Below are 25,904 nucleotides of genomic sequence, written 5' to 3' on the forward strand. Positions count from 1 at the left end.
GGTGTCTTTTTCGGAAAAGGACCCAGAATATCCACAGCTACTCGCTGAAATGGAACTTCAATGATGGGGAGTGGCTGGAGAGGAGCTTTGACCTGGTCTTGGGGTTTTCCCACTCTTTGGCACACCTCACAAGACTGGACATAGGTAGAAACATCCTTGCCCATTCCCTCCCAGTGGAATGACCCCCCCAAACGGTCTTTGGTCCTGTTCACCCCAGCAGGGCCACTAGGGTGATCATGGGCTAAGCTCAAGAGCTTGGCCCGGTATTTAGTTGGAACTACCAACTGTCTCTGAGGATGCCAGTCTTCCTGGTGTCCCCCAGAAAGAGTTTCCTTGTATAAAAGTCCTCTTTCTACAACAAACCTGGATCGATTAGAAGAGCTGAGAGGCGGTGGGTTGCTCCGTGCCGCCGTCCAAGCTCTCTGGAGGCTTTCATCTGCTTCCTGTTCGGTCTGGAACTGTTCCCTTGATGCTGGAGACATCAGTTCCTCATGGGATTGTAGACCTAGGCTTGGTCCCTCTGGAAGCGATATAGGGGATGGAGCTGTTTCTGTTGACTGTGAACCGCTCTCCGCTGGTGTACTATGTTGGGATTCAGGCTCCGGCTGAGCCTCTTGTGTAGGGTTATCGGCTGCTGCCAGTTCAGGTTCGGTGGGGCCCTCTGGTGTTGAGGTTGCAAGTACTGGATTCAGTGCTGACACGGGGTCTGGTGTTGGTTGTTTGGCTGGTTCCGGTTCTGGGACTGGTTCCGTCTGGGTCTCTGGGACTGGATCCACTACTGCTGTTGCAGACATTGGCCTGGGGTCCAGGTCCATCACCTCTGACTGGGTCCTGATAGAAGTTTCCGGAACAGAGCTAGGCCTCACGGCTTGTTTAGCCTGGTTGCGGGTGACCATTCCCACCCTCTTGGCCTGCTTCACATGATTGGCCAAGTCTTCCCCCAACAGCATGGGGATGGGATAATCATCATAGACTGCAAAAGTCCACATTCCTGACCAGCTCTTGTACTGGACAGGCAACTTGGCTGTAGGCAAATTGAAAGAGTTGGACTTGAAGGGTTGAATCGTCACTTGGATCTTTGGGTTGATTAAATTGGGGTCCACTAAGGAAGCATGGATAGCTGACACTTGTGCTCCGGTGTCCCTCCACGCGGTGACCTTCTTCCCACCCACACTCACAGTTTCCCTCCGCTCCAAGGGTATCTGGGAGGTATCTGGGCCTGTGGACCTCTGGTGTGATTCCGGTGCAATGAACTGTAATCTGTTGGGGTTCTTGGGGCAGTTGGCCTTTACATGCCCCAGCTCGTTACACTTAAAACATCGTCCAGCTGACGGGTCACTGGGGCGAGGAGGGTTGCTGGAGAACGGGGTGGTGGGACGATAAGGGGTCTGGAGGGTTCTTTGGGAGGTAGGTGGGGCTTTGGGCGGCCCCCGGTAATAGGGTGTGGTCTGGGGTGGTCCCTTCTGGTCTCCGCTCCAACTGCGACCAGTTTTCTTCTTCTCTGCCACCTCCACCCATCTGGCTCCAATCTCTCCTGCCTCAATTACAGTTTTGGGTTTCCCATCTAGGATGTATCTTTCTATTTCCTCAGGAACACCCTCTAAGAATTGTTCCATTTGCATTAGGAAGGGCAAATTTACTGGAGATTCAACACTTGCTCCTGATATCCAGGCATCCCAATGTTTTACAATGTGGTAGGCATGTCGGGTAAATGACATGTCTGGTTTCCACCTTAGGGCTCTGAACCTCCGACGAGACTGCTCGGGTGTTATCCCCATTCTGACTCTCGCCCTGGATTTAAACAGTTCATACTTGTTCATGTGTTCTTTAGGCATTTCAGCTGCCACCTCAGCTAAGGGTCCACTGAGCTGCGGCCTCAGCTCTACCATGTATTGGTCAGTAGAGATGTTGTACCCAAGGCAGGCCCTTTCGAAGTTTTCTAAGAAGGCCTCAGTATCATCACCTGCCTTGTAGGTGGGGAACTTTCTGGGATGGGAAGTGGTACCTGGAGAAGGATTGCTAGGGTTTGTTGGTATATTCTGCTGGGCCTTTATCCTCTCCATCTCCTCCACATGCTTCCTCTCTTTTTCCTTCTCCTCCTCCACATGCTTCCTCTCTTTTTCCTTCTCCTCCTCCACATGCTTCCTCTCTTTTTCCCTCTCCTCCTCCACATGCTTCCTTGCCTCCATTTCCCTCTTGTGGGCAGCCTCTTGGTGTTGTTCTGCCTCCCTTTCTTGTTCCTTCTTCAGCTGCATGAGTTCTATCTGTCTTTCATGTTCCCTTTGTTTTTCCTCAGCCTGAAATTTGGCTAATTCCAGCTGTAGTCGAGCTGAGGATTTGGCCATTCTAACCTCTCTGTTTTTAACTAACTTTACCCCCGAGGTTTAGAAATAAACAAACAAAACTTGGCTGTAAAATTTTGCTGTGCTGGAATAGAATACCTATTCTCTGATAGTGATTGTCAGCCTACAGAAAAAGACAATTCCCTTGTCTCTGCTCTGGGCCCAAATTAAAGCAAAAAACCTCCAACTACTTGGAAAACTGCTTACCCAGCCCAAAGAAAAAAAAATTTCTTTTCAAACCTGTGCTCCTTGTAAAACAAAAAAAAAAAATCAAAATCCTAAAAAAAACCCTGCCACTTTTGTCTCCAGGCAAATGGGTAGAGCACACACCCCCTATTTACTTTTAGGAAGAAAAGAAAAAAAAAAAAAAACCTCTGGGTTGGAAGACTGTGAATTTCCCTGCAGGAGTTAAGTACCCTGCCTCCAGGCAAAGAAAACCTGCAATTCACAAGATAATCCCCTTTTGTCTCTGCTTGGCCACAAAGCAGAGAGAAACCAAGCTGCTTTCAGTTTCAAAGCTGCCTTCTGGACTTCCTAAAAATTCCTTTTTAAAATCTGTATTTCTAGTTCAAAAAATCTCAACTGGATCTCAAAATGATTTCAGGTTAATCCCACCACTGTGCCACCATGTCAAGGTTCCTCCCCCACTCTGAACTCTAGGGTACAGATGTGGGGACCTGCATGAAAAACCTCCTAAGCTTATCTTTACCAGCTTAGGTCAAAACTTCCCCAAGGTACAAAATATTACACCCGTTATCCTTGGAATGGCCGCTACCACCACCAAACTAATACTGGTTACTGGGGAAGAGCTGTTTGGACGCGTCCTTCCCCCCAAAATACTTCCCAAAACCTTGCACCCCACTTCCTGGACAAGGTTTGGTAAAAAGCCTCACCAATTTGCCTAGGTGACTACAGACCCAGACCCTTGGATCTTAAGAACAATGAACAATCCTCCCAACACTTGCACCCCCCCTTTCCTGGGAAATGTTGGATAAAAAGCCTCACCAATTTGCATAGGTGACCACAAACCCAAACCCTTGGATCTGAGAACAATGAAAAAGCATTCAGTGTTTTACAAGAAGACTTTTAATAAAAAATAGAAGTAAATAGAAATAAAGAAATCCCCCCTGTAAAATCAGGATGGTAGATATCTTACAGGGTAATTAGATTCAAAAACATAGAGAACCCCTCTAGGCAAAACCTTAAGTTACAAAAAAGATACACAGACAGAAATAGTTATTCTATTCAGCACAATTCTTTTCTCAGCCATTTAAAGAAATCATAATCTAACACATACCTAGCTAGATTACTTACTAAAAGTTCTAAGACTCCATTCCTGTTCTGTCCCCGGCCAAGACGACTACAGACAGAGCCACAAAAACCTTTGTTTCTCTCCCTCCTCCCAGCTTTTGAAAGTATCTTGTCTCCTTATTGGTCATTTTGGTCAGGTGCCAGCGAGGTTACCTTTAGCTTCTTAACCCTTTACAGGTGAGAGGAGCTTTCCCCTGGCCAGGAGGGATTTCAAAGGGGTTTACCCTTCCCTTTATATTTATGACAGGGCTCAAGAGTTGAAGTGAGGACATGGAAAAGCACAAGACTAAAGTTTGTTATGCAAATTGTCACCACAGATGTACAATTTCTCTTTTTTAAAAACAGTCAAACCCTGTCTTAAGTATTAGAGCAGGAAAATATAATTTTATGTGTGGTTTTTGAATCTTCGGTCATGTCCTAGCTAAAAAATATGCTTTTATTGCTCAGTCCTTAGCATGTGTGGACTTCTACCTTAACAAATTATTTTAAATTAGCAGCTATGTTATTCAGTTATGAAAAGTGAACATTGTACATATGGGACTTGATTCTGATCTCCTTTACTTCAGTGGACAGACTCTTGATTTACAAAGATTTTGAGAGGAGAATTAGGCCCTCAATCTTTATAACAAGTTTTTTAATACCGTGATGTTCAACATGATAGATTGCTTTAATCAACAATTTTCATATTACAGAGGGGTTACAGTGTTAGTTTATTACAGAGTTTATTACAGAGCTACAGAGTTTATTACAGAGTTAGACATTTTACATGTTCAAAACAATATCCCTACCCAGAACAATGTCACCTTAATATCAATCAATAAAAGACAAGGCAGGGGTCTCCCAGGCCTGGTCTACAAACAGTCTTTGTAGCAGCCTAGCTATTTCATTAAGAGTGTAATTTTTTTTTTAACCTGAAACAGTTATATCGGTACAACCCGTCTAATTGACACAGTTATAACAGTAGAAAGGTGTCTTATACTGCTTTATTACCCTTCCCACATAGGAATATGTGATACCAGTACATAGGCTTTTACATGGGTATAACTGTGACCTTGTCTACACTTGTGGCAGTGTGTGTACATGCCACAGTGAAATGCAGGCTGCATCCTCACTCACTGTAGTGTGTAGCTGTGGCAGTGAAAGGCTCCAACAGGGGGGAGGCAATAAGGAAAGGCTCCGGCAGCAAGGAGGTGCCAGAGCCTTTCCCCACCGCCATGAAAGACTCTAGCAGTGGGAAAAGGCGCCAGCGTGGGGAAGGCATGTAATAGTACAGTGCTAGACCTGCGAGGCACTGCTTGGGCATGTAGAGAGTCATGTAGAGTACATACCCTTGGGTTCAGATGTGTAGGGCACTCTACTCACCTAAGCCATGCCTCACCATCTACACTGCTGTTTATACCTGTTCTAACTGGTCATGCAGTGTCTGTAGTCTGCATGTGCTGCAAGTGTAGACGTACTCACTGCGTCCACACTAGGGAAGTTATACCATTTCAACTATACCAGTATACTGGAAAGCAATTCAACAACTAAACAAACCTCCACTGTGCAATATTAGCTCTTATAGGGAAATCTGGTAGAGCACCCTATATTTAGATTGCACAACATTATGTTAAAAAAAAAATCTTGAGGGTATTTTTTTTGTTTTTTGTTTTTTAAGCTGTAATACCTCCATTGTTCACAACAGATCTTTGAAGTTTGGCAGGGGCAAAGCCCTGTGAATAGAGATATGCTTTTCCCATGACATTTTTAAATCAGCAGGACTGAACAACTTGCACCCAAGAATATTAAAAGAATTAGCCAGAAGAGCACTCTGAATCATTAATGTCAATTTTAACATATCATTGGACACTGGATAAGTTCTAGAATACTGGAAAAAAAACTAATGTTATAGTAATATTTAAAATGGGATGACCCAGGGAATCATAAATAAGTTAGTCTGACATCAATCCAAGGCGAAATGGAAAGTTCACTATGGGACACTAAGAGTTGAATTAAAAGATGGTAGCATAATTAATGCCAATCAACATGGTTTTATGGAAAATAGGACTTTCACGCCTGATATAGTTTTTGGATACTATCACAAGTTTCGTTGATAAAGCTTACAATGTTGTTCTAATATATTTAGACTTCTATAGGTATATGACTTCTTTTATAAAAAAAACTCAAGATTTGTTAGAACTTAATACCCTCAGGGCAAGTCTACACGACAAAATTAAGTCAACCTAAATTACGTCAACGTACAGCCACAGCAGTAATTAAATCACTTTCAATCAATTTCAGTGGGATGTCAGTGGAAAAGTTCTTTAAAAAAGAAAGGTAATGAAATAAAAAGCTACACTTACAACATTAAGGATATGACTGTAACTGACAGAACAAATTAAGTTAGGCTGCCTCTTCATCTTTAATTTGACATTTCCTACATACTGCTGCATAGGTGAAACATAAGATTACAACAGACCTGACCCCTGAACATTTTTGACATAAACAAGGAGATCCTGAGTAGCAAGCTTGACTATTACTTATTGTCTTGCTTTTTCCAGTTTGCCTCAGGCCCTTTAAGTGTGGTTGAACTTTAAATACTGTGTCCAGCAGGCACCCTCTTACTCCACAGATGTGCTCCCTGTCTATATTCAGAGTCTTTGCTGCTAACTTTAGAGATAAAATTTAGCAAATGCTTATTTTCACTGCTGGTAACCTGGCAGAGCAAATAAAACTATCTGAGAGGCAGCTGGATTCTATTCCTTTTTGTACATCAACAAAATAGTTTATAGAGTCCAACTGCAAGGCCAATGAGTTACACCCTTACAACCCCACTGAAAGCACAGAGATCACACAAGTGTTGCCATGGGCACTGTCAGCAATGCATGAGAAGGAAAGAACCAAGCGTGACTTTTAGATTCCAAGATGAGTTTGCAGTGCTGGTAGTTGTAAAAAGTTCGTTTCTTTTTAATCTGCAAACAGAGTACTGTTGATTTGGAAACAGAGAGATAATAAACATGGAATCTCACAATACCTCTTAAAAAAAAGAATTACTTTTCAGAGTAGAAGCTAATTTTTTATTTTGTAAATTATTTTGTATATGCCACTTAAGTAAGAATAAATTACTAGGGCTTGCATCTCACTGAATGAATGAACTAATGTTATTATTGTATCACGAAATTAGAATAGCCTGCAGTGAAAGTAATTTGAAAGCCAAAATCAAATTGCTAGGCATGGTTTTCAGTCGTATAGTCAATGATAATTTATTGCACTTACAAGTTTTCTTCTTTGCCTAAACTTATTGATTGGTCACAGTGTTCAATTCTGAGGACTGGCAATGTTGTTTCCACTGTTTTTTCTGGACTCATGTCATTGGTGCTGTACAGCTTAGAAAACTTCTGTATTTGATCTAAAGAAGATAGACATTGACTATTATCAGACTAGTGAAATGGATCAAAAGTGACTGAAATGGAATGGACTGAAATGGAATAAAGAAATAAAAGGGTAACTCAGTAGTAGCGCAATGTACTAGCATGAAGAGGGATCACATTTAGAGGCCTTTGCTTCAGCAGATGGATTACCAGAGCCAGCACACTAGAAACACCTCATCCCTCTCTGAAACAATGCCACTCTATTTTGCTATTTTAGGGTGACTGGTCTCAGAAACCTAGTCCTGTCATTATCAGATGGAAACAGTCACTATGACGCAGAGACACTGATGTGGGAGGAAAAGTAAACAGCAAAAATAAAGATTCTTAGAACTTTTAGAGGAATTAACAAATGTTTATTCCAGTTATACAAGTGATGAATAACTCAACAGGACCCAATTCTGCTCTCCTTTGAAGCCTCTGGCAAACCTCTCACTGACTTCAATGAGAACAGTATCTAATCCACAAAATACAGCGTTTGATATACACATACAAAGGGCAAGCTTTGTTCTCCTAGATACACGTGCTTAACTCCTATTGAATTCAGTGACAGTTGTACATGAAAATCTGAGGGCAGAATTCAACTAATGGTGGTTAGGAAGAGAATACATTCAGTAGCATACAATATGTATTAAAGCATAACATAGAAAAGTGTTCTAGAAACATCACAATACCTAATTGTTGTCTAGATTTTCCAGTTTTGCTGTAGAATTTATCTCGCTCTTTCTTTAAGTTTATATGTACCACACAACGGTACTGGTGTCCACTGAGCAAACTGAAGACCCAAAGCTGAAGGAGGACGACAGAATCAGTCACAGCATCAGGTTTTTGACATTGACGATAACACTCATGCACAGTGTGGAGTGTTTGGTCTCAAGTTTATCAGCCTAATTAACATAAATACCATTTAACTCTCTCACTGGAGCATCTCATTGCTTAAACAGCACATTTTAGGAAATTTTAATTTCACAAGTGCAGAATTTATAACACAAAGAGTCAATCACATGTATTCATGTTTTAACAATAGCAAGGAAGATTTTCAAAGTTCAGGAGGCAGTTAGAAGCCTAATCGCCATTGACTTTCAATGGGAGTTAGGTATCTAACTCCTGTTTGTACCTTTGAAAATCTCCCCCATCATCTTTTTGAAATGATTATAAAATGTTACAGAAACCTTTGGAAACTTTGCATGTGATATCTCATTGGCTCATATATGTCCTTTATTGCTTATGTTTTCTAGACACGACAAAAGTTTAGCCTTTCATTTTCTCCACACTCCTCTGAACTGGTGCAGTGGGTGAATAAAGCGTTTTATGGCTACAGCAAATGTTTAAAAAAAAAAAATCTTAAAGATTGACTAAACTACAGATTACCACAGATCTCAATTTGCAAGGATTCCCAGCAAGACTCGCCCATATACTTCTAGCTTAGACTGTAAGTCATACTGATTGGCCAATAAATAAAAAAATTAATTGATTTTCACACCTCATTTTAAAACAAACTTGCAACTTCTCAATCTGCATACACAGTATATTCTTTTACCGATATGTGATTTTAGACAGCTTTACCAATGTATTTAGAAAAGTTTTTCCATTTAGTTTTAAAGCTCAGTTCTATGCCATAAGTAATCAAAACAATTAAGGTTCAGAGCAGTGAATTATTCTAATTAAAGTTGTCTTTGTAACAATTCCAAATACAGAGATTGAGACACTTCCTGATACACAGGATGTTCCTAAATGTTTTGATATTTTGACAAAAATTAATATTTACAGCATTTGCTTGATTCTCACCTGCCCATCAGCACATCCTGTAATAATCTGTTTATTTTCTTCATCAATGAACAGACTTAGCAAAGGAAATGCTGTAAAAAAAAAAATATATATATATATATATATATATATATATGCAGTTATTTTTATAGTACACATAAATCAGGTTTTATATTTTAAAATATGCTCTCAATTCAGTCAATGGGAAATAAGTACATGCTAATGTGCCTTCTCAAATTGTGGTAAAAGAAAACAAAACAGCTCTTTTCGTTATGTGTATCCTAATTATAATAAAAATGAGCATAAATAACGTGGAAATGCCATGTATTGTGATTGTCCTAAAAAAATATTAACACAACCTTTATGTAAAAGCTATTACAGTATGCACACAAAATGGGAAGGTTCCCTTGTGCCAAACATAACATCTGATGAATGACAAGAACAAGGTGCTCAGATATAATGGGGATTAGTATAACATAACATACCTATATGTACTAAATGAGACGACACTAATTCAAGCATGTCATTAATACCAACACAGATAAAATGTGCATATGCAATACCTTTAGCTAGGCAAGTTATATTTTATGCAAGTAGGCCAAAAATTTCTAACTTGGCACTAAATCCATATTTTCAGAGATGCTGCAGTTCCTACTGACTTCAAGTTTGCAAATGATGGCCCTAGTATTTACTGGCTAACTGTGCTATTTTGAGTATGTCAACCCACAAAGGTGGACACTTATTTTTTCTTAATGTGCAAGATGCTTTCCTTTCAAAGGCAGGCGATACAAAGAAAGAAAACCATACCTGTTAACACTGCTGATTGGTATATTAGCAATCCAGTACAATAGTCCCAAACCTTTGGAAAAAAACATACATTAAAGTGTAAATATTTATTTAGATAATTATGAAAAAGAAAAAGAAAAAATTATGTCTGAAGTAAAAAGTACAACATTGCAAACTGACAAACTACAAATCTACATCAAGGGATGAATCTAGAGAAACACAGACATTTACAAAGGCAATGACTAGGCAGGATTCTGTTCAACACGCTCCTTATGAGATGTATTTGTTCACTACACAGTTTAAGCCTTGTCTACACACACATTTTACCAATTTAACTAAATCATTTTAGAAACTGATTAATTAAATTAGTGCTATCCTCTTGTGTGGATATATTTAAATGGGTTTAAGAATGCTTTATACATTTAACTTATGTCAGATCCTCATCAACTTAAGCTAAATCAACATAAACACATTCAAACTGATTTCAGAGTGACCACATAAGGAACTTGCACCAGTTTAACCAGTCTCTAAAACAATTTAGTTAAAATTAGTACAACTTTTGGGTACTGACAAAGCCTAAGCTAGCCATGCACAAATGCAAGTCACAAGCTTCCTTAAGAAATGACATAGCACATTATGGTTAAAATTTTACTGCAAAATGCAATTTTCAAAGTTTCCTAACTCAGCTAAATCAAAAAACAATTTTCACTAGTACACTCAGGGCATGTCTACACTGCAAAATTAAGTCAACTTAGCTAAGTCAAGTCAACATACAGCCACCACAGTAATGAAGTTGGTTGTGCATGTCCATGCTATGGTCCTTGTGTCAGTTGAGCTTGTCACCACTAGCGGTGCTTTTACTGATGCAGAGAGCTACCTTGGGTAGCTATCCCACTGTTCAACTCACCACCTGGTGTTTTGGAAAGAGTCTGCAAGCCTCATGGGAGAAACACATTCCCACAGGGGTGACTGGGAACGTGGTGTGAACGTCCCATGATGCAGTTTTCTCCCTCCCCTAATTTCTTCTACATCCCATATTTCGTGCCTGTTTTCAAAAGCCTATCAAACCTGTGCATTCACCATCTCTACAGAAGCATGAATCCCGCACAGGTCTTCGCTATTACAAACACCAAGCACCTGATTCTGCAGTATTTCCAGAGCCGCCAGAGTCACCATGCAGAATATGACAATTCTTTTCAAATAGTCCTGCTGGAAACCATGGAAAAAAACAATTCCTGGTTGCTGCTGGCATTCACGGAGCAGCTGAACACAGTGAAGCACCAGTTCTTGTTCCAAGAAACAAGCACTGACTGGTGGGGTTGCATCGTTATGGCAAACACTGGCTCCAAAACTTTGGGATGCGCAAGGCCACTTTCCTGGAAGCGTGCAAGGAGCTCGCCCCAGCCCTCTGGTGCAGTGACACTAAAATGAGAGCTCCACTGACAGTGGAGAAGCGAGTGGTGACTGCTCTGTGGAAGCTTGTAATGCCAGACTGCTACCAATCAGGTATGGGGTCTGTGACACTGTTCACTAATTAAAATTCTTATTTAACTAAGATTACATCATGGAAAAACCTTGTGTGTCCCATCCAAGACCTCTTAGTCGTGTTCAATCTGGTAACGATGTGTTCAGTCACTTAGGAGTCATCCACACAATAGGTCATCTTAAAGACAACGTCTACAATGAATCCACCAATGTACCTCCTCTGGTAGTTTATCACCAAATGGGGAAAATTCCACCGATGGCCTGTTATTCTGAAAAGGGGTATCCGTACATTGACAGATACAATGTGTTTGAGATGAACACGCTGCTGTGTGGCCAGAAGGAAGGTACCAGCAGCATCTGTCGTTATCGTCACTGGTAGCCTACCAGGCTAACCAAGTAAGAGGCTCTTATCATTTAATAGTGAAAATTCCAGTATTGTAATAACCAATCATCAAAAATATATTATTTTGGTCAAATGAAGTGCAGGGTCACAGGGTCAAAATTTTGTTACATGACAAAGGCACATATACTAATTGGGCAGGTGGCAATTCTCCTCTACCTGCGTCTAGTATGTTATGTAAAAAGCCAGGCTTTAAACAAAGGGGTAGACCCTAAATTTATGTGATAGGTTCATTAACAATGACCCTATCAAAGGGAGGACTGTAGCATATAGGGCTAGCTTGCCTTTATTATATTCAGAAATGATGCAAGGAACCAACATGACTGTATCCTGAAAGACATTAGCTTCCTCAGTTAGCATAATGCTTGAGGCCTGTGACCTTTGAACAGACAAATGGTCTAACGGAAAGCCCAAGTATTGGGGAGCTGAAATTGGAGTTTTAAGTGAATTTCTGACCACAGGAACATGAGTCCAACCACAAGAGTGTCATGGCAACGAACTGATGTTCATAACAGGTACATAGGTTACGTCCACGGATAACCAACCACAGGAGGGCCATGGCAATGAATTGACATATATGATAATATGTTGAGATTACTGATATACTACCCTATAGGAGGACACTCCAACAGTGGTAAGGTGAGGAAATACAATTAAAGAAGAAGGGGAAAACCCATACTGAATATGCATCAAATATAGTGGTGTCAATATAACATATTATAAAAGTTGCATCCCAGCCCAGGAGCAGTAGGAGAAGGATGTAGCCCTTGGGGAGGTGCCAGAATGATGGCCACTGGTGATGAGGGGGAAAGATGATGGTGATGAAGATGACTAGCATTTCAGATTGTTCTGCAAGGGATGGTGAGAGATGTACATTCTGTAGTATCTCTATCTACGTTACTGAGTTGGGGTGTTTGTTACTGTGCTAAATGCATTAATAAATAATTTGTAAATATAGAAGAGTTCCTATAGTGTGAGTGTTGCAGCTGTACACATCAGGGTTCCCAACTATAAAATAATATAAACAATATTGGGCCTGATCTTGGGACAAGAACCTGTCATCCCTAAAGTGATAACTGGGAATTCTTAAGTAATCACTATAATCAATCCATAATTAAGGCTACAATTTAGTTATGGGTATTTTTAGTAAAAGTCATGGACAGGTCACGGGATATAAACAAAAATTCACGGCCCATGATCTGTCCATGACTTGTACTATAAATACCCCTGACTAAATCTTAGCTGGGAGGGTCTGGGGGGGGCCAGCTGCTAGGGGGGGCACCAGCTGACAGGGGCCACTGAGAAGCAGCTCCTCCAGCTGTCCCCGGGACCTGGCTGCAGAGCCGCTCCAGCGACGGCCCGTGTGGCTGTCCACAGGGACGCCTGAGGACCTGTCCCCAGGGCCAGCTGCTTGGGCAGCCCTGGGGTCAGCCACACTGGCCACTGCAGAAGTCATGGAGGTCACAGAAAGTCATAGAATCCGTGACTTCCGCGACCTCCGTGACAGACACGAAGCCCTATACATAATCTATAGATCAGCCTACAGCAGCACCATACCAGAGTGACTGCTTGCCTGCGTTGCCTTTTGGTACACCTGCCACACCTCCTTGGCTTTCACGCGACACTGCTGCAGGTCCCTCTTGTAGCCCTTCTCCCCCGTGATCTGAGCGATCTGCTCGTAGATGTTCACATTTCTATGGCTGGATCAGAACTGTGCCTGTACAGCCTCTTCTCCCCATGGACCCAGGAGATCCACCACTTCCTGTGCAGGCCAGGCAGGAGCATGTAGCTGGCATGCTCAGCTGGGCAGCTGCTAGGTAGCAACACTGGGTCTACACTGCCACTGTGTCGACCTAACTTAAGCACTCACCTCTCACAGAAGAGGAGTTATTAAATCGATGTAGGAGGCAAGTGATGTCAGCAAGAGGAACATTGTAGCGTACTGAATTTACTAGGTCGACATAAGGTGTCTTACATCAACCTAACTCTGTAGTGTGGAGCAGGCCTCAGTGACAGAATTTAAATTAGACAAATTTAAAAAAACTGTCTCCAGCCATTTCAGAACTGTTCAAAAACTTACAAGAATGTTTTAATAATGGAACAAAGTGTGTTTTCCTCTGTTCTCATACTTTGAAATGGACAAAGTTTTACAGGCTTTCAAAAAAATATTCTTTTCAGGTACAGAATTAGCCTGGGAAATTTCAATCCAAAACCTAAAAGCGAAAGGAAGTTATGACTAATTCTAAACAATGGCTTAGAATGGAAAAACTTGTTCAATCTTAATTGTGGCTAATGTTCCAACTACAATATTTGAGTATTATTTTTATATAAGTACAGTCTCAAAACAATTCAAGACTTGCCACTACAGCATTTGTTAGACTTAATTAGGAGGGAGAAATTATATTTAAAAAATTCATAAACTTGTATTGAAGCCTTCTTGAGTAAATGCTCCATTTCAGACCTAAGTTTGTAGCATAGACATGGCCTAAATCGACTGAAGTCCCATTGACGATCATAAACCACTGTAATTACATCGATTCTCTATGTTCACATAACGCTCCTTGCGTCAGAGGAGCGCGTCTACAAGTGGTGCTCTAGTACCAACAGAGAGAGCAGTACACCATGGGTATCTATCCCATTGTGCAAATCGCCACCTTTTGCTGCTAAGAGCATAGGTGCTGACACCATGGATGCTCCAGGGCTGGAGCAACCAAAGGAAAAAAAAATGGTGAGTGCTTAGCACGCACTGGCAGCCCCCCATCAGAACCTCCCCCTCCACCCAGAGCCTCCTTGCCCACCAGCGGGCCCCACCAATCAGCACCTCCCCCTCCCTCCCAGCGCCTGGAGGCGGGCTCACCATCCCACGATAAGAGGTTTTTTCATTCCATGGGCTTCTGACTACGTTTCACACTGCTTTTCAACCGGCCCTTGTAAACTGTGCACCCACCATCTCTGAAAGCACGGATACTGCACTACACTCCAGTCTTGTGATGTGTACTATGAACACAATGTGGCTGAACCTACAGTATTTCATGAGCTGCAAATCTGAAAAAGAATCTGTGGCGTCTGCCCTGCTGTGTGCCACGGAAAGAAACAATTCAAGACTGATGTTGTCATTCACTAAGCAGCTTCATAGGGCAGACCATTACTACTGGGCTCGGGAAACAGGCACTGAGTGGTGGGCTTGGATTGTGATGCAGATATGGGATGACGAGCAGTGGCCGCGGAACTTTCAGAGGGGCAAAGCCACCTTCCTGGAACTATGTACAGGGCTGACCCCTGCACTGCAGTGCGAGGACACCAAAATGAGAGCTAAGTAACAACTACGGGCAATTTTTTCCGCAGATGTGTTTTCTTGACAATATACTCCTTTCCACAAGATCTGGACTATCCCCACACATACACTTATTTTTTTCACCAAGATAAATTAAAGGACTAGATCTGAATGAAAAGCCGATTTCCATCCTGCAGGAAATTCCAATATTTTAACATTTGGTTTTGTCCAAATTTGGCATAAGAAGTCAAAACAATAATTTTCACTGAACAAAAAGTCACAAAAGAATTTTATTCAGAAATGTCAAAATGAAATGAAACATTTTGACATTCCTACATTGAAACATTTTATTTCAGTGTATTTAACTGACTTGGAACAGGATGTTTTGAGTTAGTTTGACATTAAACTGCATCTTCCTCAGATACCACAGTACCTCATGGGACTTGTCTCAGGCTCCAATTTTTCCCTATGGGTTGGGCGCCACAGCCAGTCTACATTTCCCCATCATGTAACTTGAGCAAAGGGTAGACCACAGTGCATCATGGAAGATGTAGTCTGGCCAAGGAACCTGCCCAAAGGAGAGAATGGGGGTATGAAGCATCCAAACTAAAACTCCTAAACTAAAACTCCCATGAGGCACTGCAGCAGCATAGGAAGATGCAGTTTCATTTCACAGTAGTCAACATCAAACTTTTCTGTTCAGTTAAACAAACTGAAATATTTCAATTAGGGCCAAACAGACCTGAAGCAAAATATTTCATTTAGATTTTGCTGAAGGAAAATTTTGATTTTGTGGAACCTGAATTTTTTCCTTCAAAAAATCATTTTGAGGGAAATTCCCAACCAGTTCAACTAAGGAACAGGGAATCAATGAGTATTTGTTTTATACCATCTTGATTAAATATCAATGTTGATAAAAGTAATGCACATCAGAAAACACAATTCCAACTACACATACAGAATGATGGGTCTAAATTAGCTGTTTCCATTCAAGAAGGAGATCTTGGAGTGCCTGTGGATAGTTCTCTGAAAACATCTGCTCAATTTGCCGTGACAGCCAAAAAGCTAACAGAATGTTAGAAACCACTGGAGAATACCACCATCAATACTTTGAGCATTTCAGGTCACCCCATAACAAAAAAGTACAGAGAAGGGCAACAAAGTTCCTGGATGATAGGTCCATCCATGGAAATTAGCCAAGATGGTCAGGTACACAGTCCCATGCTCTGGGCATCCCTAGACCTCTGACTACCAGAAGCTGGGACTAGACGACAGGGGAGGGATCACTAAATATATTGCCATTTTCTATTCATTCCTTCTTAAGCATCTGGCATCAGCTACTGTTGGAAGATCATATACTGGGCTAGATGGACCACTGATCTAACCCAGTATGGCCATTCTTATGTTAAGTATTTAAAGGGAAAAATGCCCATTTTACTCCAAAGAGACTACATTTGTTAAAAGTAGAGTATGCTTTCCTTACCTTAAAGCTTCTGTCTTCAGAGACTGATATAAGCATATTTCTCTCCCAGGTGCAAAACTCAGCTGCAGTCACTGGAGCCAGATGGCCTTCCAACTCAGTTAATATAGCCTCATTCTGTGATTAGTTGAACAAGAAAGAAAAGTAGATCAAACTTCAACATAAAAAAGTTTCATTTGTTCTGACTTAAGTAATTAAAAAATACCACTACAAAAAGAATGTCAAACTGGGGCACATTATACTATTTCACGTACACCTGTTTTCTTACTCCCAAATGTATTGTATCACTGGCAAAAATCACTATGTCTATTGTATTCCCTTCTCCAAACATAACAACATATAAAAATACTTTCAGGTTCATCTATAAATTTCTATGTTATTACCCTCAATGGACTTACACACCTAAACACCTTATTATTTGTGCTAATGTTTTCCCCAGTAATGAGAATAAATCAACATGCCTGTATTTTTTTTTTTAATTTTTCCTTCCTCCCGTTCCCCCTCCCAACTTCTTAAAGGCTGATACCATGCTATATTTTTCTTGGCACCAATTCTTCTCTCAAAATCATGTAATAATTGTTTACAATTTATTTCCCGTGAGAGTCTAGGTCACAACACAAAGTTATAGAGGCACTGCAACTCCATTACGTTTTACTGAGTTCTATTTTACACTTAAATTGGGGATTCAACCTCTGTTTCGTACGAAAAATTCAGTGTATCCGCTCCAAATTTACCACACTTACTCTGAGTACAATGTTTTTTTCTGAGAATTTACAAATAAATCTATTAGTTGGAATTAAAACTATTTAAAAATGGGTCCTTTAAGAAATGTAGCATCTGAGCCCATCTTTTCTTTATCAAAAAATATTTTAACAATAAAACAAAACACTCAAACTTTCCAAATCGTTAAAATTAATTGAAATCCTGTGCATATTTGAAGTCAGGTTGTAATTAAACAAAATTATTAATGATTGTTGTACCTAATTGCTGTGATTAAATAAGCTACACAGACTCAGGTCAATAGCTCAAGTAACTCTTAAAAGAGGCCACTTTTTGTGACATAAAAAGTACCTCGACCAATCACCACCTCCTGTACACCTAATTTGCATGTAACAATTATATTGGTTGTAGTATGAAGAAGACTGGACATGTGTCAACAGTTCTTACTGCTAGGTAACATGGAATCTGTAAAGAGCAGTAATAGTTGGGCAGCATGATAGCTTGGTCATAAGTGTTTGAAAGGTTCCAATGGCACCATTGCCTCAACTCCACTGTACATTAAGGCAACACATCTGAGAGAACTGCAACAAGGCACCAGTCTCACTAACACAGCAAGCCATTAAGACTTTAAATTGACTTTAAACAAGCCATTAAAACTGCAAATTAAGGGATAGATTTACTAGTATGCTTTGGCTGCTTTGTGCTTCTCTGGTGACTAGCTGATCCACTCTAGGTACTTTGGGGTAATGGCATATCTGCCCTTAAAAATTCAAATTAAAAACATTATTTAAGACCGATGCTATATATCCTCAGATCCTTAGAGATACTGCATGAGAGCATTCATCCTTGGGTTTTTTGTTTAGTGTTTGTGTATGAATCTTTTAGTAATTAAAAAAATAAGGAAATTCGCACATAAAAAGCTGCATATTAAAAAGAAGCTATGGTTGAGAATAAATATCCATAACTGTGGAGTCAAAAACATTATAGGAATGTTGTAATTATCTCAGAACCAAGTATTACAAGCCAAGTTAACCTGTGCTCAACTGTCAGAACTTATTGGACTATAGTGAAGGTAAATATGTACGTTAATTTCCATTACAGTGACAGCACTTCCAACTTAGCAGGACACAGCTACTGACTTTTCATTAATTTACTCATACTAGAAGAGGTAGTGGTACAACAAAGAAGTAGAATTGTTATCTGCTTTTATTCCCCTGTAGAATCAGGCTGGGAGAGGAAGGGGACATGCAAAGCAGGTTGTTGATGTACACAGCAATGTCCCTTGCATCCTCCTGAGAGAGCCTGGATGAAACTTTCATAGAAGTACCCTGCAATCCTCTCCTGAAGGCTTCTAGGGATGGCAGCCTTATTTCTTCTTCCACAGTATGAAACTTTCTCATGCCAGCCTGTGATTACTGCAGTGGTGCCTGCCTAAGTTAACAGGCTAGCGGCAAATAGGCCAGGTGCCTTTAGCACTGGCAAAGTGGAAATTTCTGTAATAATTTTATGAACCCTACATGCACGCCTCAGTTTCCCATATGTGCTTAATTGTTACTCAGGGGTGGAAAAGGACTGTTTGCTCTCAGGGCAGGCTAAGACACAATGGTATGATTGTTGCCTTGCTGTCTGAGGCTGAATGAGTCATTGGGGGGAAAAAGAAAAAAAAAAGACTGGCTGAGGCCAATCCCCTATCAATGGAGAATTCAAGAAGACAATGGACATCTAGCAACCCAAAAGGAGATGGATTTCCACATCTCTCAGCAGCGAAATTGAGCAACAGCCCCCAGCTTGAAAACAAAGGACTGGGGAGGTGGGAGGATAAGGGTTGGCTGCTGGAAGGAGGGGGGCTCTCACCTGGGATCTGACCAAAGAGGTCGGACTGAGAAACAGACAGAGTTTGAACAACTGGGTTCACTATAGCATGGCTGGTCTCAGGGATAACCAGAATGGACTTGGGCTATGCTTTAATCTTCAGTTCTCTATGCTAACCTGGAGGACTTCCTATGCTGTGTTCCAGTTAACTAATAAACCCTACTGTTTTGGTAACACTGTTTGAGTGTCACTACAAATGCTTCAGGGGGTGCATTAATCCCTGAAGAGTGTGCAAGTCTCCAACAGGAGCCTATCACATCTGGATTTGCTAAACAGAGCTCATGGTGTGAAGCAGGAGTGCTGGAGTCCTAAAGGTGAGGCTGTGTGGTCTACCCTGGAGGAAGAATGAGACCCCTTGCGGGTCTGGCACACAGAAAGAGTTCCTCCTAGAGACTGTTTCAAAGCTGGGGAGGTAGCACCAATCCTGCGGATCCATGTTAGGGACACCAGCAGCAGCTGTCCTCTTTGTCCCCTTGTTATTCTCAGAAGTGAGATATTGACTAAAATCACCACTACATGTGGAAAACGGTGCCAGTATTCAGTGTCATTGCCCTATGCAAATAGTTTCAGATAACTAAGCAAATCCCTACTCATTTCCCCTTGCCCCTGGTGGGTCATACTAACCATGGCTGGTACTGTGAGTGGTGTCATGCACAAACGCTCTGAAGCACAAGTGTCAATAAACATGTCTTCTTGAAAATTTTAGGGGGGCAAGGGAAGGGTGTTCTGAATCTTAATTTTCGCTTTCTTTGTGACTATACTGACAAAGATACTTCAGCAGTTGTCATTGCACCCTTGAGGAGATCCCTTTCTGCACCTGCAGCATGTCTTAGCCAGATAAGGAGGAGAAAGAAGAGGACTCAGGATGACATGTTCAGAGAGATCCTGCAAGCCACTGCTGCACCAGACCACGAATAGAAGGCCTGCAGGTTGAATATTGCAGACTGTATGGAGAAGGAAATAAACAAGAGAAAGGCCTAGAAGTCCCTGCAGGAAAAAGGAGGAGACGCACCAGGACATAATGGGGCTTCGCCGGCAGCAAACACTGATGCTGCAGACTCTTGTGGACCTACAGGTTCAACAACCACAGGCTTGCATATCTTTGCAGTCCATGCAGAACTCCATTACAGCACCCTCAAGATTCCACATGGCATTTGGGGCCGCATCCCTACCCCTACCACTCCACACTGGGGGACAGTAAGGACAACCACAGTTTCGCATACACTGACCTGTGCGAGCCACAATTGCTGTATGTGTAGCCAAAATGGACATGAATGTTATTTCCCCTTAATAAATTAATGGGCCAGAACTTAAGTTTTTAAATGTATTTGCTTTAAAATTGCACAGATTTTTTTTTTTTTGGCAGTTGTTTTGTTACTCAATTAAATTCTGTTTGGAAAATAATTTAATCTTCATTAGATCACAACATACGCTGCAAAGTGCCAAGAGGTAGTGAAAGCACCCACTTAGTTGTTATTGTACAACTTGACAATTCACAGGAACAGGGACAAACACCGTAACAATCAAATCATAGATGTACAGCAAGCACCACAAAACCAATAGGTGCATTGACAGTGTTATAGTCATAGATGTGCACCAAGCACCACACAATTCCTAACAGACTCCAACACTGCAGGGCCAGGTAGAACACAGTGCGCCACAACACACTACTGTGGCTCTCTGCTAAAGTGCTCTTTAAAGGACTCCGAATTGTATGGCTCCGTGCTGAGCTTTTCTAATAGCCCTTGTGCCTGGTTGTTCAAGCTGCTCCGCCTTCGGACACTTACTGAGGCTCCTTCCTCTGCATTCACCCCAGTGGCAATTTTTTCCCCTTTGCCACACAGATATTATGCAGGACACAACAGGCAGCTACAACCACTGGGATTATTTTTCTCACTGACATCCAGTCTTGTGAGGAAACAATGTCATTGTCTTTTCAATCTACCAAAAGCACATTCAATTCGACATTGGTGAGGCCTCATCTGGAGTACTGTGTCCAGTTTTGGGCCCCACACTTCAAGAAGGATGTGGATAAATTGGAGAGAGTCCAGCGAAGGGCAACAAAAATGATTAGGGGTCTGGAACACATGACTTATGAGGAGAGGCTGAGGGAACTGGGATTGTTTAGTCTGCAGAAGAGAAGAATGAGGGGGGATTTGATAGCTGCTTTCAACTACCTGAAAGGGGGTTCCAAAGAGGATGGCTCTAGACTGTTCTCAATGGTAGCAGATGACAGAACGAGGAGTAAGGGTCTCAAGTTGCAGTGGGGGAGGTTTAGATTGGATATTAGGAAAAACTTTTTCACTAAGAGGGTGTTGAAACACTGGAATGCGTTACCTAGGGAGGTGGTAGAATCTCCTTCCTTAGAGGTTTTTAAGGTCAGGCTTGACAAAGCCCTGGCTGGGATGATTTAACTGGGAATTGGTCCTGCTTTGAGCAGGGGGTTGGATTAGATGACCTTCTGGGGTCCCTTCCAACCCTGATATTCTATGATTCTATGAATTATCATTCTACACCTGCTGGGCTGGTAGTTGAATCTTTCCTTGGTGCTATTGAGGTGGCCAGTGTACAGATTCAAGAGCCACAGGAACAAGGGTTAGGCTGGGCCCCCAGGATCACTATTGGCATTTCAACATCACCAATGTTAATCCACCAGTCGGGGAAGAAAGTCCCAGCTTGTAACTTTAACAGTCCTGTGTTCTTAAAAAGACAAGCATCATATACCTTCCCTGACCAGCCAATGTTGATGTTGGTGAAGCATCCTCAGTGATCCACCAACACTTGCATAACCATAGAAAAGTAGCTCTTTCTGTTGATGCACTCTGGGGCAAGGTGGCCTGGTGCTAAAATAGGGATGTGTGTGCCATCTATCACTCCATTACATTTCAGGAACTCCACTGCTGAAAATCCATCCATTACATCCTGCAAATTGCCAAGAGCCGGAGGGGATTAATGGCCCCGCATACTTGCATGTCAACGATAGGTGCCGACCCCCCACCCCTGGCCCTGCCCCTACACCACCCTTGCACCACCCCAATTCCACCCCCTTCCCCCAAGTCACCGCCCCTGCCCCGCCTCTTTACTGCTTCCTTCCCTGAGTGCGCCGAATCCCCACTTCTCCCCCTCCCTCCCGGAAAGTCCTAAGCGCCACCAAGCAGCTGTTAGGCGGCGGGCAGGAAGTGCTGGGAGGGGGAGGAGCAGGAACACGGTGAGCTCGGGGGGGGGGAGGAGGAGCTTGGCTGCTGGTGGGTGCAGAGCACCCGCTAATTTTTCCACAGAGTCGGTGCCTATGGTGTCAACGGCCTGCACAATGGATTTTCCAACTCCAAAATGATTTCCCACTGACTGGTAGCAATCAAGCATTGCAAGTTTCCACAGTAAGATTGCCACTCATATCTTCACTGTCAGTGCTGCTCTTATTCTGATGTCCACGCACTGGAGAGTTGGAGTGAGTGCAACACAGATCCAGGAATGTGGCCTTGCTCATCCAAAAAGTTCTGCAGTCACTACTCATCATCCCAAGCCTGCATTACAATGTGATCCAACCCATCAGTGCTCGTTTCTTGGGCCGAGAAGCAGCACTTCACTGTCCGCAGCTGCTCCATGAATGAATGCCACCCAACAACCTTGAATTTTCGCCATGTCCCACAGCAGTGTGTCCTCCATGAAATTGTCCTGTCCCCCGATTTGGTTCTTCTTGCAGCTCTGCAAATACTGGAGGATTCTGTCCTGTGCTTGCTATGCTCATGACAGTAGTAAAGAGCTGTGGACATTCCATTTTTCTGTGACAGATGGACGACAGCAAGGAGGGCCGTGCAGGTTTATGGGATTTTTTTAATAAGGCACAAAAATTATGGGATATGAATGACATTATGGGATGGAGAAAGTTGCATGCTGGAAAGTTGACCCTTTGCTCCCAGTCACCATACTCGACTTGTTTCTGCTTCACCACACATTGCCAAAACTTCCCCAAAGACATTGCACGGGATAGTGACGAGTTGCACACTGGGATACCTACCCACGGTGCACAACACTGTGCATTGAGAAAAGTACTCCTGGTGAGCACATGCAGCATTGACGCAAGGAGCCTAATATGCAGGCACACAAGTAATGTACTAACTGCGATGGCTTTATGATGATTTCTTTTAAAAGTAACCTTAATTCTGAATTTCCTCAGTTTATAACGCTTAATTTGGGAATAGTTACAACATCCCTGTAATGTTTTCTACCCTTAAGTTACTGATACATACTCTGAACCGTAACTTCATCTTAATATTGTCTGGGATATATATTAATATCACGCATTAGGCCATGCCAATTTTCATCTACAAGCAGATGAACATTTTTGCTCAATAAATATCAGGTTTTCTGAAAAACATGTTGCTTTTAATTAGTATGGTTTAATTTGAAAGTGAACATGTTTCTAGAATCTTTAACATCTATTTTCAAGAGAAAAGACAACTCACCTTTGCATTTAACATATATATCCGATTTCCAGCACATACTGCCACAGCCTGGTCATCTGGACTAAATCGTACATAAAGCACCATTCCCAAAAGAGTTCCTATAACAATTCCTCGAGGCATTAACCCTATAATAATTTTAAAAAGATTAGTATTGTGTCATAAAAACAAAAATTCAAACACTTCAATATAGTTTTAAATTTAAAGCATAACTATAAATTTAGTAACTGAATGGCTACTACAGGTCAATAGCCACTCAAAAGTTAAGGATGTGTTGAGCTTTTCATTTAAAACAGGACTTTATTCCCTTTATTTCACTCTTTAATTACTACCTTTCACCTCCAAATTTATAATTAACATTCAGGAGACAACTTCTAGGGAACCATCTGAATGAACTGTTTGCTCAATTTTATACTAAAAACATTTAAATCATCCAGTTTTCAAATGTAGCCCAAAATAGCTTGCCATTTTTTGTCTTTTTATAACAGAATATTGGGGGGGCCAGGGGAGAAGACATCTTACAAGTTAACTTGTGTATCAAAAGCAGGAAGGTCTCATGACCAGCTTGCCTAGTGGTCTGGTCATTGCTTTACAGTTTCTGCTGCTCTAGTTGTCTGAGAGGGCACCAGCTGTGGCCTCAATCACCCCCTTGTGCTGCGATTGCTCCCCCAGAGCTTGGTTACTACAAGGGAGCCAGGGGGAAGTGGGGCCCAAGGTAGGGGGACCCGGGCCCACCCACTCCACCAGATCCGAGGGCCCTAGCATATATCAAAGTGCCCAGCTCCAGTTACTAAGCTACCCCAAAATATGTTTCCACTTGGGTCACTTCATACCAGTCTGAATCTCCTCAGCTTGGGGCGTGATTACTGGTTTAGCAGACTCTCCTCAGTCTGTCTGTGTTCGGTCAATTTTGCTTAAGGCTTTCAAATCCCCAAGGAGAGGAGGGGGCACCAAAGTCCCTCCTGTTAGCACAGCCTTCATAAAGCTGTTGCCACTCTCCACACAGCTCTCAGCATCAGCCACGCTTCCTGATTCCATATGCAGCTCACTCCCCACTTTTTCCTGTGCTACCAGTGCTCCTTTGAACTCTTCCTCCACTGGCAATATGCCTTGCACCTGTTGAAGGGCAAAGCCACCCTTGTCCCATATTGGTCTACTCCCCACCCTGCTTCCATGTGAAGCTTGTAGACTGCATCACACACCCTTCCCCATAATTTTTCAGTCACCGGGCTTGCTTGTATTGACAGTTCCCTCAGTCTCAGGAAAAGAAGGCTGCATTTTTATGACCTTTACTGGGTCAATGCAGTACTTCAAAGCGGTATGGTTGGCAGGACAAATACCACTACATGACTCAGTGATTGTGATCCTTTATAGAACGTAGCCATCGTAGGGGTGCATGATCTGTCACTAGCTGGAATGGTTGGCCCCACAGGAAGCAAAGCCAGGCCTCAACAGCCAACTTTACCATTACAGCACCTTCTCTATCACTGACTAGGGGACTTCTCAAGGAAACAGCTTCCTGCTATGATATACGATAGGATGCAAGAAGTAGGGGGAGAGGAGCAACAATCCATCTCCAAGATCAACATCCAATGCGTCTGTTTGTAAAATAAAAGGTTTTAAAAAGTCAAGGTGTAATAAAACAGGTTCCTGTTTTATAAAAGGTGTAATAAAACAGACTTTTTTTAGTGCCTGGAAGGCCTTGTCACAGGCCACAGTCTACTGGATCTTTCTGGGTGTGGCATCTTTTACTAGCCTGTTAGGGGTGCAGCTATTGTGGCAAAGTTGGGTAGGAACAACCGACAGCAGCATTTCTCAAACTGGGGTCCGCAGACCCCTGGGGTTCCGCAAGCGTACTCCAGGAGGTCCAAGGGCCCCGCTGATAACTCCTTTCCCTCCCTCCCAATACCTCCTGCATGCCAGGGAACAGCTGATCAGCAGCGTGCAAGAGGCACTAGTAGAGTTGCCTGCCCGGGGCTAAGGCAGGCTCCCTACCTGCCTTGGTTCCATGTGGCTCCCAGAAGCGGACGCCAGGTCTCTGTGGCTGCCCATGGGGGCTCCGCAAGCTGCCCCACCCCAAGTGCCAGCTCAGGAACTACGACCAATGGGAGCTGCGGGGACAGGGCCTGCTGGCGTGGGGGCAGCGCACAGAGCCTCACGGGCCGCCCATGCACCTAGGGGCCACAGGGACCTGGCGGCTACTTCCTGGGAGCCGCAGTAAGCACTGCCAGGACCCCACACCCTGAACACCTTCCACACCCCAACCCCTTGCCCAGTACGGAGTCCCCTCCCCCACCCAAACTCCCTCCCAGAGCCCACATCCCCACACACACCCCAACCCTCTGCCCCACCCTTGAGCCCGCTGCTGCATCCCAAACCCCTCATCCCCTGCCACACCCCAGAGCCCTCACCCCTACACTCCAACCTCCTGCCCCAGCCTTGAGCCCCCTCCTACACCCCAAACCCCTCATACTCAGCCCCAACCCAGAGCCCTCATCCCCCTCCAGCACCCCAATCTCATGCCCCTGCCTAGTGAGAGCGAGTGAGGGTGGGGGAGAGCGAGCGACAGCAGGAGGGGGGATGGAATGAGCAGGGGC

The 25,904-nt window shown here is 42.8% G+C and overlaps 1 protein-coding gene across 1 annotated transcript in view; it reads right to left on the minus strand.

Annotated features, from left to right (window-relative positions):
* The window catches only part of WDR27 (WD repeat domain 27), a 189,381-nt gene that overhangs the window by 152,116 nt on the left and 11,361 nt on the right, over positions 1-25,904 (minus strand). Inside the window, exons 4-9 of the mRNA XM_084622670.1 lie at positions 23,311-23,435; positions 16,256-16,369; positions 9,635-9,686; positions 8,849-8,919; positions 7,735-7,849; positions 6,909-7,041 (exon numbers count right to left, since the gene is read on the minus strand). Coding sequence (XP_084478796.1) covers positions 6,909-7,041; positions 7,735-7,849; positions 8,849-8,919; positions 9,635-9,686; positions 16,256-16,369; positions 23,311-23,435 — 610 coding nt within the window. The remainder of the gene's footprint in view (positions 1-6,908; positions 7,042-7,734; positions 7,850-8,848; positions 8,920-9,634; positions 9,687-16,255; positions 16,370-23,310; positions 23,436-25,904) is intronic.

This window comes from Lepidochelys olivacea (genome assembly GCF_965140295.1).
Source record: "Lepidochelys olivacea isolate rLepOli2 genome assembly, chromosome: 3".
NCBI lineage: Eukaryota > Metazoa > Chordata > Testudines > Cheloniidae > Lepidochelys > Lepidochelys olivacea.